Source organism: Bombus pyrosoma, linkage group LG4 (assembly GCF_014825855.1).
Source record: "Bombus pyrosoma isolate SC7728 linkage group LG4, ASM1482585v1, whole genome shotgun sequence".
Taxonomy (NCBI): domain Eukaryota; kingdom Metazoa; phylum Arthropoda; class Insecta; order Hymenoptera; family Apidae; genus Bombus; species Bombus pyrosoma.
In genome coordinates, this window is record NC_057773.1 from 12,828,231 (window position 1) to 12,847,232 (window position 19,002).

Here is a 19,002-nt window from a genome sequence, read left to right on the forward strand (position 1 = left end):
GATAATTGAAACGAAATTATAAAAAAAATACTTAGTATTAATAATTGTTTTCCTACTCCATTCCTTACCTATATATGAACTTAATTTTACTATTTATTAATACTTCATTTAATAAATTAATTGTTACCTATGTACTTGTTACAATATATTTAAGAATATTATAAATACAAAACAATTTTTCTACAAATTGTTAAATCGCTGCTGTAACAAAAATATAAAAATTTTAACCTTCTTTCGTCCAAGCAAATAATTATACTAATGATTGTTTCAAATAAATAAGAAATTATATTATTTAATAATTTTTGTTTCTTTATCTTATGTACGTTTTAACAAAATCTAATTAACATTGCATAATATTTGTTTTTTATTGCATTACATAGAAAATTAAATTATACTGTAACTCTATAATTTATAAATGATGTTTATATAAATTTAAAATATACGTATCAAAAACAAAATCTTCAAACAATAAAAATCACTCTCATTAAAAACATAGTTTATGCTTTCAAACATGGACGCACCCATAGTTGTATTATTTCAAAAGCATGGCTGTATATTCTAACCTTATTCTTTAAGTGTATATAAACATCAGTTTCAACGTAAAGTAAGGAAAGACAATGGGACACAGTAAAATATTCTGCAAGAATCGCGCGTTAGGATATGTCAGTAATCACATTCCTCTTATAACAAGATATATTACAAGGCGAAAAGAAAATCTTATAATAACATGTGTCGGTGATACGTTTCTTACGTACAGTTGTACACATTTCACGCTTCTTAGCGCATCAAAAACGCANTCCAGGTGAAATTACATGTCTCGCGGGAGACCCTTATCACACTTTTACAGCATGTGGAAAAGAAATATACGCTTGGCGAAGAGGAGGAGAGCTAAAACATACTTATAAAGGACATGACTACACAGTGCATATTCTGTTACCTTTTGGTTTTCATTTAATATCTATTGATGAGAACAACAGTGTTAAACTGTGGGATATTAGTACAGAAGAGCTAATAACAGAGCTTGATTTCAGTGATAAACATTTCAAAATTACAACAATAATACATCCTAACACCTATATAAACAAAATATTACTTGGAAGTGAACAAGGTCAACTGCAGTTATGGAATTTGAAAGTACTAAAATTAATTTACACGTTTAAAGGCTGGAACACACCAGTAACTGCACTTGAACAAGCACCTGCAATAGACGTTGCAGCAATAGGTTTAAGAGATGGAAGAATTATATTACATAATTTGAAGCTCGATGAAACACTTTTTGAATTAGTACAAGATTGGGGTTGTGTAATATCCATCAGTTTCCGAACAGATGAGCATCCAATAATGGCCACAGGAAGTTTAGAGGGTCATATTGTATTTTGGAACTTAGAGCAACGTAAAGTGGAAAGCCAACTCCTTAAAGCTCATTTTAGGGGTGTCACAGGATTAAAATATATACCCAATGAACCATTGTTAGTATCTTCTTCTTCTGACAATTCTATAAAGTTATGGATATTTGACTTAGCTGATGGAGCTGGAAGACTTTTAAGAATTAGAGAGGGTCATTCAGACCCTCCTAGTATTGTTCGTTTTTATAGAAATAAAGGTAACAGTATATTAACAGCTGGAAGTGATTCTTCTTTGAGGGCATTTTCTACAATTACGGGACTGTTGAATAAAAACTTTGGAAGAGCATCATTCAACAGAAAAGCTGCAAAGAAAAGAGGAAGACTTATTGAAGATCCTTTATTAATGCCACCAATTACTAATTTTGCTGTAGAGTTAACAAGAGAAAAAGAATGGAATAACATTGCAGCAACACATTCTGGTTTGGGTACAGTCACTACATGGTCTTCTGATAAAGCAAAAATGGGAGAACACAAATTAATCATAGAAAAGTTTAAAAGCAACCGTAACATTATTGCAACTTGTGTGTGTATAACAAAATGTGGAGATTTTGTTGTTATTGGATATAATAGTGGCCATGTAGAAAGATTTAATATACAATCAGGAATTCACAGAGCTAGCTATGGTACTAATAAAGGAGCACATCAAGGTCCTGTGAAAGGTGTAATGGTAGATCCTTTAAATCAAACTGTAATCACTGCTGGCAGAGATGCATTTGTAAAGTTTTGGAAATTTAAACCAAAAGCAGGTAAAAGAAATAACTATACTTCATGATACACATGTGAAAATATAATTAATTGCTTATTATAATTTTAAGGAGATACTGAATCGGTAACAAAAATAATATTGGATGAACCAGCTGAATGGTTACGATATCATAATGATAGTTCCCTTATAGCCATAGCATTGGAAGATTTTACTATTATATTAATAGATCTTGACACTAAAAGAATTGTCCGACGTTTTGAAGGACATCAAGCGCGATTAACAGACGCATGTTTTAACCCTGACTCTAGATGGCTAATAACAGCATCTATGGATTGTACAATTCGAACATGGGATATTCCTTCCTCCAATTTAATAGACATTTTTCAGGTATATATAATAGATGTTAGTAAAACTTAATTATTAATCTAATTTAAAGATATTAACTGAATGTAACGTTTTAGGTACCAGAAGCATGCACGTCTTTAAGTTTTTCACCTACTGGTGAATTTCTTGCTACAGCACATGTATGTAACTTAGGTATATATTTATGGTCAAACCGTACCTTGTATTCCCACATTTCTTTGAAAGGAGTGAACAAAGACGATCCGATTCCAACGATTGGTCTACCTGGCTCAATAATAGAAGTTACTGATATTAATGAAGATGAACTTACTGAACCAGAATTGGATTATGTTTCTCCAGCACAACTTCAGGAGGATCTTATTACAATGTCCGGTTTAGCTCACTCGAGGTGGCAGAATCTATTAAATATCGATATCATAAGAAAAAAGAACAAACCAAAAGAACCGCCAAAGGCACCGGAAAGTGCACCTTTCTTTCTGCCAACGATTCCATCCTTAGAATTGAAATTTGACCTTTCGGGTGTTAAAGATACCGAAGTCAACAAGAAACTGATTATTCATCCTGAGCTAGAAAATCTCACTTTGTTTGCCAAATCCTTACTGTCTATGAAAGATCCACAATTTGAAGAAGTTATTGAAAAATTAAAAAATATGAGTCCCAGTTCTATCGATTTCGAAATTCAATCACTTTCAGCGGATGAAAAAACATCAAATACTTTATTACTTCACTTTATGAAAATGATATATCATATGATGGAAAAGAAAATGGATTTTGAATTAACACAAGCTTACCTAGCCGTATTTTTGAAATACCACGGAGCAACAATAACAGAAGACGAAACGTTAAGAAATTATTTAGTCACATTACAAGAAATACACTCAAAGTCTTGGTTTGTATTAAGAGATAAATTGTTTCATAATCTAAGTGTTGTACAAGCTTTGAAGAAGATGTAATTATTTTATTGTAATAAAAATGACGTGTTATTTTTTTATGTAATAACTAAATTATTTAACACATCGGACCAGATCCGCAGACTAAAAAAATACTACCTGTTAGACCTAAGCACAAGATTTAATTAGATATTTATATTAAGTAATAATTACTTATTTATAATACTTATCCATAATTATACTTATCTATAATAAGTATTAACTTATTATAAATAATTAGTCATGTCACTGCACCACGCCAGAGAAAATTACTGAAAATTCTCAATGCGAGAATTGATCGTAAATTAATAATAAATAAAAAAAAAACTATTTATTAATACTTCATTTAATAAATTAATTGTTACCTATGTANTTTATTACAATATATTTAAGAATATTATAAATACAAAACAATTTTTTCTACAAATTGTTAAATCGCTGCTGTAACAAAAATATAAAAATTTTAACCTTGTTTCGTCCAAGCAAATAATTATACTAATGATTGTTTCAAATAAATAAGAAATTATATTATTTAATAATTTTTGTTTCTTTATCTTATGTACGTTTTAACAAAATCTAATTAACATTGCATAATATTTGTTTTTTATTGCATTACATAGAAAATTAAATTATACTGTGATTCTATAATTTATAAATTTTTTTTTTATTTATTAGTAATTTACGATCAATACTCGCATTGAGAATTTTCAGTAATTTTCTCTGGCGTGGCGCAGTTACATAGCTAATTATTTATAATAAGTTAATACTTATTATAGATAAGTATAATTATGAATATGTATTATAAATAAGTAAATATTACTTAATATAAATATTTAGTTAAATCTTGTGCTTAGGTCTAACGAGTAGTATTTTTTTAGTCTGCGGATCTGGTCCGACGTGTTAAATAATTTAGTTATTACGGGCTTCCGATGCTTGTTGACTCTTTTGCTATATCTGTTGCTATATTTTATTATTTTTTCTTTGACTATGGGTATATCGAGGTCGCGATATGATTTATAAATGAAGTTTATATAAATTTAAAATATACGTATTGTTACATCGCGTGAAACGGTCCGCGAGACGTCTCTAGTTGCCTGGCCGCCAAGGGTGTGCGCCGCTATTCAGACCCCCAATAAACCCAACCCAAAGGACATTGATCGAATAATTATAGATGTTTGAAAAATAATTTATTGCGACATTTTACAAATTATTTCTTATAATTAGTTATAACTTATAACTTTCTTATAACTTATAATTAGTTTCCTATACAGTAAACCACAGTTATGTAAAGTTAAATAGAAAAGATAGAAAAGATTAACCATAAGTATAATTTGTTCGTGTATATAAATATAACAAGTACAAAAATAATCTTACAATCATTGACATATTTTGATACCAAAAAATATTTTATGTAGATACAAATAAAAGTTATTTATATATATATACATATATCAAAGTTTGCTATGAACGACGGGAATTTATTCTCTATAAGCAAGAAAACTATGTAACTGTTCCACTGTTGTTGTTTCTAATCCTAAATCTCCTATATAAATTTCAAAACATGTAACTATTCTATAAAGACTTCGTTTTGCTGCAGCACGTAAAGAATGAAAGATTTGTTTAATAAATTTATCATCTCCATGTTGTTTCTTTGTCATAATATTTGATTTTTGTAATTTATCAAGAGCTTGCTTCAATGCAAGTAAAGTATTGATTATAAGTGGTAAATCTTTTTGAGCAATTCCATAAGAATCTTCATTTAATGATAATACAGCTAAAGATGAAATTGCATCCGCAGCCCAGATTATCGTCTGTCCATTAAATAAAATATGACATACTTTACCACCCTCTATTTCACCAAAAACATATGAAATAAGTGGTTTAGAAAGTAAGTATGTGAGAAAGTTGTTCCATCTTGTTTTTATGAATTTTTGAATAAACAGTTCATTGTCAACATCTTTTTTTATATTACTTTGTATACAGGTTTGTACTTCTTCTTTTATTAAACTGCGCATACGATACATATATTGTTTCTGAAATGCAGTAACATCTGTCATTGTTGAACTTGGAGCACCAGGAGATAGTATTGGTTCTTGAGGTTTAATGCATGCTGCGCTAAGATCATCAGAAAATTTTTTGATGAGACCAGTACATTTTTCTATAACACAGTTCCAATTGTAAGGATGACCCCCAGGTTGACTGAGTGTGAATAATACACCTCTTCTTGCTTTATCCTTTTGTGCTATTGTAATTAAATCTAAATAGCCTAAATGTTGCATTATTGGCACTTTGTCTGTAGATAACGCGCCAGGAAGTGTCACTCCATATTCAGCAGTGTTAAATACATTACTTTGTTTGAATTCAAAAGGAACCCATTCTGTCAAATATATTTCAAATAGTAAATACATACTGTTAATTGTTAATACAAACATCAGTTGGTACAACCATAATTGAAAAATCAATGACAGATTCAGTAAGCTAGGAATGCTACTCAATGGTTCACTTTCTAATTGTAAGGATGACAAAAATAATATTGTAGAACAACAATAAGGACCCAAGAAATAATAACCAATTAAATAATATAGAGTTGGCCATATGCATTCAGCCATTAATGATGGAAGCAGGGAGCTGATTCCTGCTTTAAATCGAAAAAGCTTTGATGAAGATATGATAGGAAATTTTAAATATTTCATATGAAAGATACTAATCTTCAAGAAAAAATATAATCCACTCCAAAATCCACTTAAGAATAAAAAGTAATGTTCTTCCATTAAACACATTCCATAAATTCTGTTACATTTTGTCATTAAAAAACCATATTTGTCTCCTCTGATTGATAAATGCAACCAAACAAGGAGACCACCAATGATAATGTGCAGGATACCCATCAAAATATTTTGATATGTGAATATTCCAAAAAATTTAATAAACCTACTTTTTGAGTAGGGTGGAATGGTAGAGTAACTTTTGCTACAAATAACTCCTTGAAAAAATGTAACGGTAGCAAGAACACAGAAATAACTCCACATTCGAAAAGAGGTTATCGCTGTCCATGTGTTTTGAATCCATGACACATAATCTGTATTTAAATTTGTAATTAGAAGTAAGCAAGTCACAAGTAAAAATTGTACGATTATACTGGAGATTATAGCTAAGAACATTCTCTGCATTAGCAATTCTTTGCATCCTTTTTTATTCATTTGTATCATTTTATTTACTTGTAACGGTTAACCTCCACTTTCTTGATAAAACCGCACAAATTGAGCAACTCAAAATTCTTGCCAACAAACTTAACGTAATAGTTAAACTTTTATACTTTTAATAATAATAACATTTATTTGAATATTTTACACGTTCTCAACTATTTAACTTTTCAAATACGTATTTTTATCAAGGAATAAAAATGATATACATAAATTCCTCGTTTCAAAAAGCCGGTATGATTATGAATTTTCCATTGAATTTAAGCGCGCCATCATGGCTGTCCTCATGAAAAGAAGATAAAGGGTGATATTTATCACTATGATTAAATTTGAATTATCCTCTTGAACGAAACATATTATTTATCGAATCATTATCAACAGGATATTTAACATTAAAAGTTTTATGTATTAGCTTTACTAAAAGAAATATTTGGAATTGATTTCTTTCTATAAAGTTTCCTTATTTTCCAAATCAATTTTTGATAAATTTATTAATATTTTTAAATAATATTTTTTGTATTGTTTTAAAAATAAAGTTTGTTATTTATAATAATTATTATACTATATTTCACATACTAAATATATATATTTTAAAAAGAGACTACTAAAAGTACAATCGACTTTCAGTAAAATTCTAAACATATCTTCATCAAATAGTAAATTGTTGAAGTTATAATATATTATTTCAAACACTTGATGAGTTTAAGAAAGCAGACTCTTTAATTTATGTAAATACCATATGAATATAAAAGCACGCCATAATGAACAATATAATTTCTTTCATGTATTTGTAATAATTAGTAATTTATAATATAATGTGATTTATGTAATATGCTTCAAATAAAAGTGTTATAAAAGTTGCAAATAAATGTTATGATATTAATACATTAGAAAGCAAGAATTGAAGCATGTACTTCGTACTTGTAATAATGTAATTTATAATGTAACTATGTATATAATATAGTTTCACTACCGATTAATCAATTCCACGTTGTATTTGTGTATGTTACTATTTACAATTAATAAATAAAAGAAGAAATATATTACTTAAAAATGTTTAACATAATTCTTTAATAGAGTACTTACATTGTAAAATTATCCAAATATTAGAATATTTAATAAAGATCCATGAATAAATGGTGTGCAATTACTTAGTACTTTCAGTTTCCTTTCTACTTTGTACTCTATGATTTTAGTAAGAAAATGTAAGTCAAGTGCTTGATAAGTTTTTGAACCCGCAGAGGAACTATTCATTATCCAGCGAAGGTTGCCTTACTAGTAACATCTTTAATTAACCCGCATGTCATTTTCAATGGACCTATTCATATAGTATAAACAAAATGGATTAGAATCTCGTATGAGTTAATTTCTATTATTTTATGGATATTACAAGAGTCTGCCGTCATGTGGAAGTGCCATAAATGTGGGAAACCAGTATATTTCGGTTAGTTTCAATCTTCGCATATATTAAAAAGGCGTACTAATTTTGACAAGTACCGTTTCCTGTCATTATAATGAGTTGATTAATTTTTCGTCTGTATAAATGTTATGTTACTTGTATATATTTTATTTAAAAAATTATTTTATTATTATTTTTCTGCATTTTAACCAAACACTTTGTTATTATTAAAAAATTATTTTTTAAATTAAAAGATTAATTGTTTATTATCATGAGAGAGATATGATGATTTTAATATTTTAAATATTAAAAAAAAATACTACAGGTGAAAATAAAAATTTATTTATGTATTTTATATACTAATTTAAACAAATATTTTAATATGCCAATTTATAAGTTAATAATTTATTATTTATAAAAACAAAATGCATGTATTAAATAAAACTTAAGAAAATATATTTATTAAAAAATTAGTGAAATCTCAATTGATTATAAAATTATATGTGCTTTGTGTAATACTGTAAAGTTTTACAAATAAAGTGAGTATTTTGTCCAAATAGATCATAAATATACTTGTTTATTTTCTACAAAATATTTTGAAAAACTGTGACTTTAGCTGAACGCAAGCAATCATTGGGATATGACTGGCATCCAGAATGTTTAAGATGCGAAGAATGTGGGAAACGCTTAAATCCAGGCCAGCATGCAGAGGTGCAGCATCGTATATTTTATAAAATTGTTAATTAAATATTGTAATATTATTAGTCATATTTAAATATTTAATTTATCTAATTTTCTGTCACCACTTTAAATATTTCATTTTTGATATATTACTGTTAACTTTTACTTAATAATCATATAACAAAATTTATATTTTCTTTTTAAAAATTATTATTTATTTAATTAAAAATTATTATGTAGCATAAGGGTGTACCATATTGTCACGTACCATGTTACGGAGCTCTTTTTGGGCCACAATTATTTGGCCATGGAACGAGAGTTGAATCACATACAAGTTTTGGGAAAAAAGAAGCTCGGCCATCATTACCTAGGTATATAGTTCAAAACAATGTATTTTATTTAATACCATACTATTAAACATATTATTACATTAAGTTTTATATTGTTATAATTTTTCATACTTAGATCACACTTGGAATCAAAGTTGAAGGTTTTCAACCAGTATTATGAAGGCAAAAGTGGTGGAATAAGAAGCCGTGAGGTATTTATCTTATATTTATGCTTAAGAAAATATAAGCTCTATTTTCGGCTAACCTGCTATGTGCGGGAATACGGGCACGGGAGAGGGTTAAAGTTGTTCAAAAGTAAATTAACAATGTAATGATTTATTCAAATTTTACTTGATTTCGATATTGACAATTGACTGACGAACTGACGGATATAAAATTCTTCGGTTGACAAAATGATAACTAACTCTTCGATAGACAATGGTAATTATTCGGTTGACGAACGGTAATTAATTAATATGTTCGATAAACGAACGGTGAATACGGTAAATAACGGTAAAAAAAACGTCGGGGTCTTTCTTTTGAAAATGTTTCTGTTGAAAACGTTTGTTCAACTGCCGACTTTGTTTACAATTTAAATTGTCTTAATGTCGTTATAGAAACATAATTAGGTAAATATAAAAACATGGTTAGATAAGTTTTTGCAAGATATAGATTTTAGCAGCTTTAACTGTCTTTCACTTCAAATATTGTAAACATGGTTTCAAATAAACGTTTTAGATCACCTTGATTTGAAGAAATTATCCATTTTACTTTCGCGCTACGGATCGTGCGGATCGCGGGACGTGACACGTATAATTAATATTATTTTTTAACAGGTTAATGGAAGATTGATATTGGAAGGCGCACTTCGTATTTATTGGGGTGTCAGAGGAGTGATTCATTTGAAAGAAGATGATGATCAACGCACAGTAGTTACAGCTCGTAATAGAAATTCATGTAGACGTAGTGTTTCTGATGTGTGTATATATTTTTATATGAAAAGGGATGCTTAAAATATTTTATGTGTTCATATATCTTGTAAATTCTGCCAATAGAGTATAGAAGATGAAGAAAAAGAGGAAGATTGTGTAAAAGAAACTTGTGAACAAGATGCGGAAACTGAAACAAAGTCTGTACCGACCTCACCTGATCATCTTAAGAGCCTCACTTTACCAATGAAACTAGACGTTAAGAACATGGAGTGGGATGAAATAGATGAGCTTCTTCAGGTAATATATATAGGTTATTAAAATTTCTGATTATTAAATATTTTTCATTTTATTTATTTTTATCTGATTTTTAATTATCCAGGTTGAACGTAAAATCGAAGATGGAAAGAAATTATACCAAACGATGCCCGAAAATCTACCTTCGATTAGTTCGCAAACCACTTCCGACCCACTGCCTCTTTCCTCTCAATCCAGTTTTGATAGATCTGATTCTCGCGAAAATTCAGAAGCTGATAGTCCGAATCATCAAAGCAACCGTGGTAACGATAGTAGCGTAACTAGTACACCAACGCACAGTATAGGTAGTTCTTCCAGTACCGATACGCCTATTTACCATGGCACACCAAATCGAAATGGAACGCTTCGAAGGGTAGAATACTTCGATAACTTGGAGAAAAATATGTCCGGTAATAGATCTATTAGCACTGATGACAGTTGGATAGAAAAAGGCTTAAATCGATCGATGTCCGGACCTGATTGCCTCCAAAGACATCGAACTGATAGCGATACAGATTCTGTAAATTCTCTACAATTTAGAGAAGATGATAACATGACAATGTCGACCGACAGCGGACTAGAGGTATTTAACAATTATAGTCTTGAATTTATTATTCCCCCTGTATATGCATATCTGTAATACGTTCTAGCTGGATGGCGTAGTTTTACGACGAAAACAAGGGTCCACCGCAATTAGACGTCGTCCGGGTGGTCGACGACAATCACGTAGTCGACTGCGGCGTCGTTGTTCAATTAACGGACATTTTTATAATCGTGAAACCAGTTTTTTTACACCTCCGCATGGATCTCAAATGTCCGTTTGGATTACAAGTTTAGTAAATACTCAGGAAGTTATCAACCTTATGTTAGACAAATATAAAGTTGATGCTAAACCAGATAATTTTGCGTTGTTCGTCGTCCGCGATAATGGCGGTGAGTTAAATTATTTTAGGAAACACATATCTACTCTTAATCGCTATTTGAGAAAGATAATTTTCTTTTTTATAGAGCAAAGAAGATTAAGAGACGACGAATATCCGCTGGAGGTTCGCGTAGTATTAGGTCCGCACGAAAATGTCGCGCGACTTTTTTTAGTAGACAAATTGTCGACTCCGGAAATTAGCTCTGACGTTGCGCAATTTCTTAATCTCTCTTTGGTAGAATGTCACGGTATATTGCAGCGTTATTATTACGAAGAGGAGCGTCAGATTCTTCTCTTAAAAGAAAAGTATGTCTTTTTAAATATGTACATAATTCTTAATTTTGATCATTTTATTCGAATATATTGGACATGTTTTATTCATCTAAAGAGTTATTTTTTAAAAAATACTGTACTCTTATATTTCTGTATTAATGTCCATCTTGAAATCTTTCAAAATAAATGAATCTGTTATTTAAATTAGGAAACAAAGAGTTAATTAAAGTGAAATATATTGAAATTATATTTTCCTTTTTGTTTGAATTTTCAGATATAAGGAGATGCGGCGAAGAATACGGCAAAGAATGGAAGAGCTAAAGGTTCGACTATAGTTAGTACGTATTCATAATAAACATTTAAATATCCATATTATTTTTCTATTAATTTTCACTCGAAGATATATATACATATATATAATTCCTTCTTTTTTTTATGTAAATTATTTGTCGTAAAATGTGTTATCGTAATTGTCCTCAAACATTCAAACGTATTAGAACCACTTACTGTCGTCATTTCTTTTAACTCTCTATATTTATTTATAACTTCAAAAAATTACTTCTGGGAAAGTTCGATTTTCTGCTTTGAACATTTTTATATGCGAGAAAAAGTAAAAGTTTCGGAGAAGAAAATCGAAATATATCAATCAAAGTATTTTGTTGAAATATGCAATAAAAATTAATTTATATAATGATAAAAAAGTTAAGCTTTTGATCTTTGATTTAATATTATATTTGTCTTTTAATTAATTAAAGAAGTTGTTTATAGAAGATTAAACTTTTATATGAATTTGTTTTTTGATACTGTTGTCAATAAATGTCGCGAGTTATAAAATAGCACCATGACCATGGAAGCAAATCTTGCACGATTTATTGCGGAATGACTCACTATCGGAAAAGTGATTTACGTTTGAATGTGTCGAGCGATAACGTACTAACATTTTCTAGATTAACGTCTTATGGTTACATTATTCAATTGTACTCATTATTTCTGCATATTCGTTGCATTTATCTGTAGTCATTAATGCGCAGCTAGTATTGAGACATTCAGTGCAATTTAACTAGAAATTCATGTATCAAATTAAGTGATATATACATGTATTGTTTAAGTCTCGACTGTGCATCAAACGATAATTACGCAGTCACGCGAACCACTCTTTAACACGATATCTTTTAAATTGTTCGCTATAAGCTAATTGTTGTATGTATAGCGTTTCATTTGATTTTTTAACATTAAAAATGAACACTGTCATAATTTATTAAGGGCGATCAAGTATTGTATCTGTGTAATAGATGACACCGATGTCAAGTCAATGATTGATACAAGAGATGAACATTTTATGAAAGGGAAAGAGAAAAGATATTGTTCGCAGTTTAGATTGTACGATTGTTAGAATCTCATGCAAGGCTGTCCAACTTCTTACCTCGTGAAGTTTTTCTAAATTTTCTGTTCACGTAGGTGCCAAAAGAAAAACAGAAATAATGAAGATAAAAAGAAAGAGGAAAATGAAAGAAATTATTATATATTAAACAATAAATGGAAATAGAATTTTAACGAAGGAATTGTTGAATGTAAAATGGAAATGTTAGAGAAAGCAGAATGTTTTAAAAGCTATATGTAGATGTATATATCGTCTAGATGAAAATTACTATAAATGATTGTACCTTGAACTGCAGTTTTAGTTGGACAGCTCCAAAAGCCATAGATAATTGTTATTAACCAATAGCAATTTTCGACACGTATCACTGCCGTAATTGCTAGATCATGAATAAATATTTTATCTGTAGAATATAGTATGAAATATTGAAGAAAGGATTGCATTGAAGGTAATTTGGCATTTAGAATTTGTTCAAGACGTATTTGAATCGATACAATCAAATTATGAGTAGTTTCATTTCAATGGTATTTCAGGGAACCAAGTTCTTATAGTTAGTAATTTCGTAACATTGATGTGGATGATGACTATAGTCAAAATTTAAGAATTTTAATTCGACAGATTTTGAAAAATCCTTTCTGCACAGTAGAAAAAAATCGTAGTGTGATTACATTTTAGATTTAAATTACATTGGTAGTTACATTTACTTCCGCGAGATCGTTAGTTCTAGCTTTGAGGAATAATTAGATTTCCTAGTTTGTTAAAGCATTTTCAATACAACAGTGTAATATGTGAAATGTGCTTTAGTCGAAATAAAAGAAAAAAATCTGTTTGTTTTCATAATATAAAAATTATATTTTTATCGTGGATTCTTTTTTACATTGGAAAATATTTCGTCGAGATAGAGGGAACTTCAAATTCTATTGTGATGGGTATTATGAGGTTCCAAATTTTATTATACTATAATATACTATACTAGTATACCATATATATAGTATACTATGTATTATATTATAGTTTAAAAAGTTTCGAAGCAAATATTTTACATGTCTCTTATCCACATTGAAAATCCCAATTAAGGTGCAAAAATCATTTGTTAGAATTGATTACTAATTCGATTGCCTTTATATCGGGAAAAGATAAAAAAAAAAAATAGATTTTGATCTACATATTACGAAAGCAGATATTAGAAATGCATATCACATACTACACCTGCTAACGTTAGGATTTCACGTTAAATTTTAAATTTACATAAATTGATTGAATAAATCCATATTTAAATAATTCTTCTCATTGAAAGCATCAAGTTAAACATTTTACAAGAGATAACACTTAAAATACTTTAACTTTGTTAAATAATTTTGGTGCGGAAGGATCTTCCAAAATTTTTGTTATATAAAAATTTTCGCGAATTTCTAAAAATCGTGCACATTGCAATGAAACCATGACATTTAGTTAGCATTTTTCAGCATTCCGATTTCTACTCAAGAAAATATCATACTGATCGTATTTTTTGACGAATTTTTAGAGATCCCTTTCCAACGGATGCTTCGAAACGAGTGAAATATATAGTTGCTAAATGAAAATAAAAACAATTATCAGTTCCTAACAACAGAAGAAATTCTCATAAAAATGATACATTATTAACAATTCTAACGAAACATTGAATTAAACAAAGAGCACGTACCAAGTAACTTTTAAGTAAATTAAAAAATAATGTGAGCAGAATGCCCTTTGTAACAGAGAGAAATAACGAAAAAGTTTCATTTAGCAATTATTTTGTGTGACGTTTACTTTGAAGCATTCTGTATATCTATGTATTTCTAGCAGTTGTTATGTATTTGAAAGATTTCTAACTTCTGTGTGTAGACGTGGTCCAGAGAACTGGAGGTATTTGCGCACAGTTACGATTGTACAATCACATGCTTAATATTGCACAGTATAGCTGGTTTCCAGTGAAAGAAAAGTGTACAGTGAAGAATATACATACAATGGTATAAATGTTCGCCGTTGTTTATGACAATAGATATCGATCATATAATCATAATTTTAAGCTAGTCACACTTCATAAATAGTCATACATATTATACATAATGTATGTTACGAATGCGTTAGCAATTCGAGTGTTTAGACAGATAAATGTCATTATCGTGAACGAGAATTCTTGAAGTTATCCAATTTGTTAACGATGTCTGTTTCATTATAGGGAAAAAACGAAGGATAAAATATTGGGTGAACTGTATTAATTTGTCAGTTAATTAAAGAAAATTTAATTATTTCCATAAACTGAGGTGTGATTTATATTTATAGTTTTATCGTTGTATTTAATTTTTTCATATAATATTTAGGTGGAAATATTTGTTTATGCAAGTTTTAATATTTTAAACGACGATTAAAAATATCATCATTTTTGTGTTTTATAGACAATCGATTCTTTCCTTCTAATGGAGAAATACTCGCATAAATATTACTTTAATTACTTCATAAGCTCTTCTTATTCCAGTAGAATATCCAATAGCAGGTCCATGGTAGGTCCAATAGCAGTGGAAACAATCTAGCATTATCAAATTATGCAGTTTACCTTGTCTTTCATTTCCGTCCATTGGTTGTTTGTCGATCAAACATTGTATACTACTGTCACCTTGGTGTTTTTAAAACTATGCAAGTCCACGAAACGTTTGTTCATTGATACCAAAAACGTCACTGTGTAGGATATCCATGATAAGGAAAAGATGAAAAGTACAAGTAGAAAGACAAAAATTGAATCACCTTCAACTTTTATATTTCACTAAACATCCGATCTATATTTTGTTAAACATTGAATATTATCTCCTTTGAAAGTGAGACAGAGTTACGATTCATTTACCTGCTAATTCTTCTCCCAAGAAAAGCAGATGGGAATAGGTAAAGAAGCAAATTTTCTGGTAGAACACGTAGTGTCTGACCATAAGAACGCTGAAACTACTTGCTCCGCTGTCAGACTAATATCTTAAGTGCTAGATACACACTTGTATTCGTTTAGGAGGTGTTTCAATATTATTTCATGGATAGAAACATATCATCGCATTAAAAAAGCAGAATAAAATGTAAAAATACTGATACTCATATGGTGATAATAGTTTTATTAATAATATTTTTTCGCTCGGTTAGCGTACCTGAGTGTACTGAGGGTCTCGCCGTAATTACAATTGGCTGCATTAATAGTAGATTAATATCGTAATCGTGTTCGAGTTACCTCCAAGCGAGTCCTTTAACAACCACGTCAGTACACTATCTCGATAAGGTATGAAGACATTACGCTTAGAAGAGGAAGACGCGTCGCCTGTGGAACTAACTTCCGAGAGCGCCGATATCACAGAACCTAATGTTATCAGTGACTTATTGATATGCGCACCTTCTTTTAGTCGTTGGCCTGTCGCACCCGTTGCATTTGCATGTTTGCTTTCAGCCAAGTCGGCAAGATGAATCTTCGAAACGGTCTCCGACGGCGTATTGCCTTCGGATAGTTGCACGTACGTGATCATAAAAATCGCGCGATTCTTGTTGTTCACATCGTTCATATTTGTGCTCGCCGTAGTTCTGTGCGTATTACCTCTTACCATGCATTCTTGAATGTCTGAATAATCGCACATGAGGTGGCTCGGCAGGTTTCGGACATAAGGCTATATTTTAGGATATTCCCGCATTCGGAGAGATTGAAACTGTGACTGGCCCAGTCTCATTAGATCCCTTGCTCTTTCATTGTGTATTTCCAGGAATGATACTTCAGTTCTATACGACGCTCCGCTCTCTTTACCAGCTGCCATTCTGCCAAACAGCGTCTTACGAATCCGTGGTATCAATCCTTGAGCTTCCGGTGTGCCCATCATGGTAAAGATCTTTCCAGACTCTGTTTGGTCGTAAGCAAAGAAGCAAGCATTGTAGCCCTCGAAGGCACTTCATTACGTCCGTACGAAGATCATAGAAAACCTCTTCCTAGGATGCATAGTTGTCATCGTTCGTGTCGCAGGACCAATAAGAGCGATCAAACGTGAAGTCTTTGTATTTGTCTCTGTCGATTTCTCTGCAACTACCCGGTGTCTTAGTGTTGAAAATCCGTGTTTTTCTGCCATCCATTTGTACAATCATTTTTGCATTCATCGCCAACTCCTTTTTGTTAAAGGGATGAACTGTCACGGTTATCTTCACTGAAGCCATAACTATAAGGAACGCATAGATTTTGTCAAGAGATGTTGGTGTAGCGCGGTATATTTCGTCACTTTCATGTTTCCTCAACTCGCGTTACGCGAACATGAAGTATTTTACGGTGCTGCGTAGACAAGACACCGTCGACGGGTGCCGCCGTATTACCAAACATCGTCGTCGTCGTCGATTCTCGCACGCAATGAATAACATCATCCTCAACACGATCTCCATAGGCGGACGAGTCGATAATAGTTTTATCCATAGGAAAATAGTGCAATTCTTACTAATCCTCTACAAATCCTCTTATGTCTGGAAGTTAGAGCGAATTAATTAAGCTTTCCTTCGTCTTGCATAGTTTCAGAAACATTAAAATTTGGTAATTTGAAGATAATAGTAACTACTAATTAACTGTATATAGAACAAACAAAAACATAGTAATTTGCGTGAAATAAAATGCTTTTACATTAATAATCTCCTAACGTTCGAAATTAATGTAAATGGATTTTTTACATGACCGAACATGATTTGTACAGTTTCCGAATTCATCTCTCTATAACCTCTCTGTCTAAAACACGTTGTTCTGTGAACATTTGACATGACACTCGAATTGCATCGCGGTATCGGTTTTTGTCAAATCTTGAAATAGATTTTAGCCAGAATAAAGAGAAAGTAAACAAAAAAATACAAAATATAAAAAAAAGCGCGAAAAAAAAAAAAAGAAAACGAAAATCAACATGGACTGGGTGATACGAGACTGTTCGCAACGAGGCAGTACATGCTTTGATTTTTATTGTTTTACAATGACAAGTGGAAAAGAAGAAAAACGTATTCGAAGTGCAGCAATAGCGTAACAATAATGAATCTCGAATTTTTTCATCTGAGAACTATAACGATGGATTTCAATCGATTGTAAGGCAGCTTCTGCTAGGTATTATATTAAAATGAAGTCGTAATAGAGATATTATGTAAGAGCGTGTCATGATCGGTATCGCACCTGTCTCTTGGTTTTCCATTCTCGAATGATATTTCATAAATGTTACGCGAAATTCTATACGCGAATGCGTGAGATGCGTTTTGACGAATGTAAAATGAGAAAGAAACTGGCGAGATAGAAAAGTGGGAACAAGCGAAAGGATAAAGAGCGCGTGTACAATAAAAGCGATGGCGTTTGTTCAGAGACTAAATAGATTTAAAATACTCCGTACCATGACATATTGAAGTGAATATCGAAAGAGCACAGTCCAAAATGCGAAGTGCATTAAATGTGAAATTGTAAAATACATAGAATGTATCTGAAATTTGTAAGAAATCGTTGAGAAAGTAATAAAGCGATTGCTTCTTTTGCATTGATTCTTCTTATTCTGTATGGCTACTTCTTTTCCACGTGTTGGGACATTTTATAGGACATCTACGTTATAGGACATTTCTTAAAGAAGCTAAAAATGTTTTAGCGTTTTATAATATATAATATATAATTTATATATTTTTAAACTTCACGCTGAATCTTTTTCAAATCTTGGATAGATTTTCAAGTATTTCATTTATGAATTCATTTCAATGGATTTATAAATACGATGCATTTTTTAGATTTTATATTGTCTTCCGTTTCCCCTAATCTATTGTAATATTTTTTAAAAGAGACCTTGAAATTTAATTTATAATTGCATTACATTTAATATAATTTATACACAGAGTCTACCTGTTTTGTAATACTTAACCATCTTTCTTCTCTTTTTATCATCTCTTTTAATTGCTTTCTCTTTTTGTCATCAACGCTGAAAAAATAAAATTATACAGGTTTTTAACGAATTTATTTATTGAAACCAATACCTACCTTATATATATATATATATATAATAATATATATATATACTATATATATATATATATATAGTATATTCCTTTATTTTTTATTTTCTCCAATTAAAACAGGAAAAAATGAAAATTAATTCCAAAGGATTTCTTGTCTCACCTATAAAGGATATGTAGAAAAAAATCGAATACC

At 30.3% G+C, this 19,002-nt stretch overlaps 3 protein-coding genes across 6 annotated transcripts; 2 read left to right on the forward strand and 1 right to left on the reverse strand.

Annotated features, from left to right (window-relative positions):
* Positions 1 to 475: 475 nt before the first annotated feature.
* On the forward strand, positions 476 to 3,471 carry LOC122567169 (WD repeat-containing protein 36). The gene is given in 4 exon segments (XM_043725455.1): positions 476 to 794; positions 796 to 2,152; positions 2,222 to 2,499; positions 2,574 to 3,471. Coding segments are annotated over 4 exon segments (2,667 nt in total). The 5' UTR covers positions 476 to 617; the 3' UTR covers positions 3,429 to 3,471.
* Positions 3,472 to 4,223: 752 nt separating this feature from the next.
* On the reverse strand, positions 4,224 to 6,892 carry LOC122567184 (nucleoporin NDC1). 2 transcript variants are annotated; one of them, XM_043725490.1, is made up of 2 exons: positions 6,340 to 6,891; positions 4,224 to 5,781 (listed from the first exon to the last, which is right to left on the reverse strand). In XM_043725490.1, the coding sequence occupies exons 1-2, from the start codon at positions 6,611 to 6,613 to the stop codon at positions 4,883 to 4,885; spliced, it is 1,173 nt and encodes a 390-aa protein (XP_043581425.1). In that variant the 5' UTR covers positions 6,614 to 6,891; the 3' UTR covers positions 4,224 to 4,882. The 2 variants fall into 2 exon arrangements, with proteins under 2 accessions (XP_043581425.1, XP_043581424.1); XM_043725489.1 differs by having other exon boundaries at positions 4,224 to 6,892.
* Positions 6,893 to 7,836: 944 nt separating this feature from the next.
* LOC122566685 lies at positions 7,837 to 18,343 on the forward strand. 3 transcript variants are annotated; one of them, XM_043724296.1, is made up of 11 exons: positions 7,837 to 8,051; positions 8,623 to 8,717; positions 8,928 to 9,058; positions 9,153 to 9,228; positions 9,853 to 9,993; positions 10,072 to 10,245; positions 10,328 to 10,825; positions 10,893 to 11,175; positions 11,251 to 11,470; positions 11,712 to 11,775; positions 14,682 to 18,343. In XM_043724296.1, the coding sequence occupies exons 1-10, from the start codon at positions 8,012 to 8,014 to the stop codon at positions 11,770 to 11,772; spliced, it is 1,719 nt and encodes a 572-aa protein (XP_043580231.1). In that variant the 5' UTR covers positions 7,837 to 8,011; the 3' UTR covers positions 11,773 to 11,775; positions 14,682 to 18,343. The 3 variants fall into 3 exon arrangements, with proteins under 3 accessions (XP_043580231.1, XP_043580232.1, XP_043580230.1); XM_043724297.1 differs by having other exon boundaries at positions 7,838 to 8,051; positions 16,975 to 18,343; XM_043724295.1 differs by having other exon boundaries at positions 7,838 to 8,051; positions 11,712 to 18,343.
* Positions 18,344 to 19,002: the final 659 nt, after the last annotated feature.

Coding starts and splice junctions, on each gene's coding strand:
- LOC122566685 (XM_043724296.1), top strand. CDS start 8,012: ATGTGGAAGTGCCATAAATGTGGGAAACCAGTATATTTCG. Junction 8,052..8,622: donor TGGGAAACCAGTATATTTCG/GTTAGTTTCAAT, acceptor CTGTGACTTTAG/CTGAACGCAAGCAATCATTG. Junction 9,059..9,152: donor GCTCGGCCATCATTACCTAG/GTATATAGTTCA, acceptor TTTCATACTTAG/ATCACACTTGGAATCAAAGT.
- LOC122567184 (XM_043725489.1), bottom strand. CDS start 6,613: ATGATACAAATGAATAAAAAAGGATGCAAAGAATTGCTAATGCAGAGA.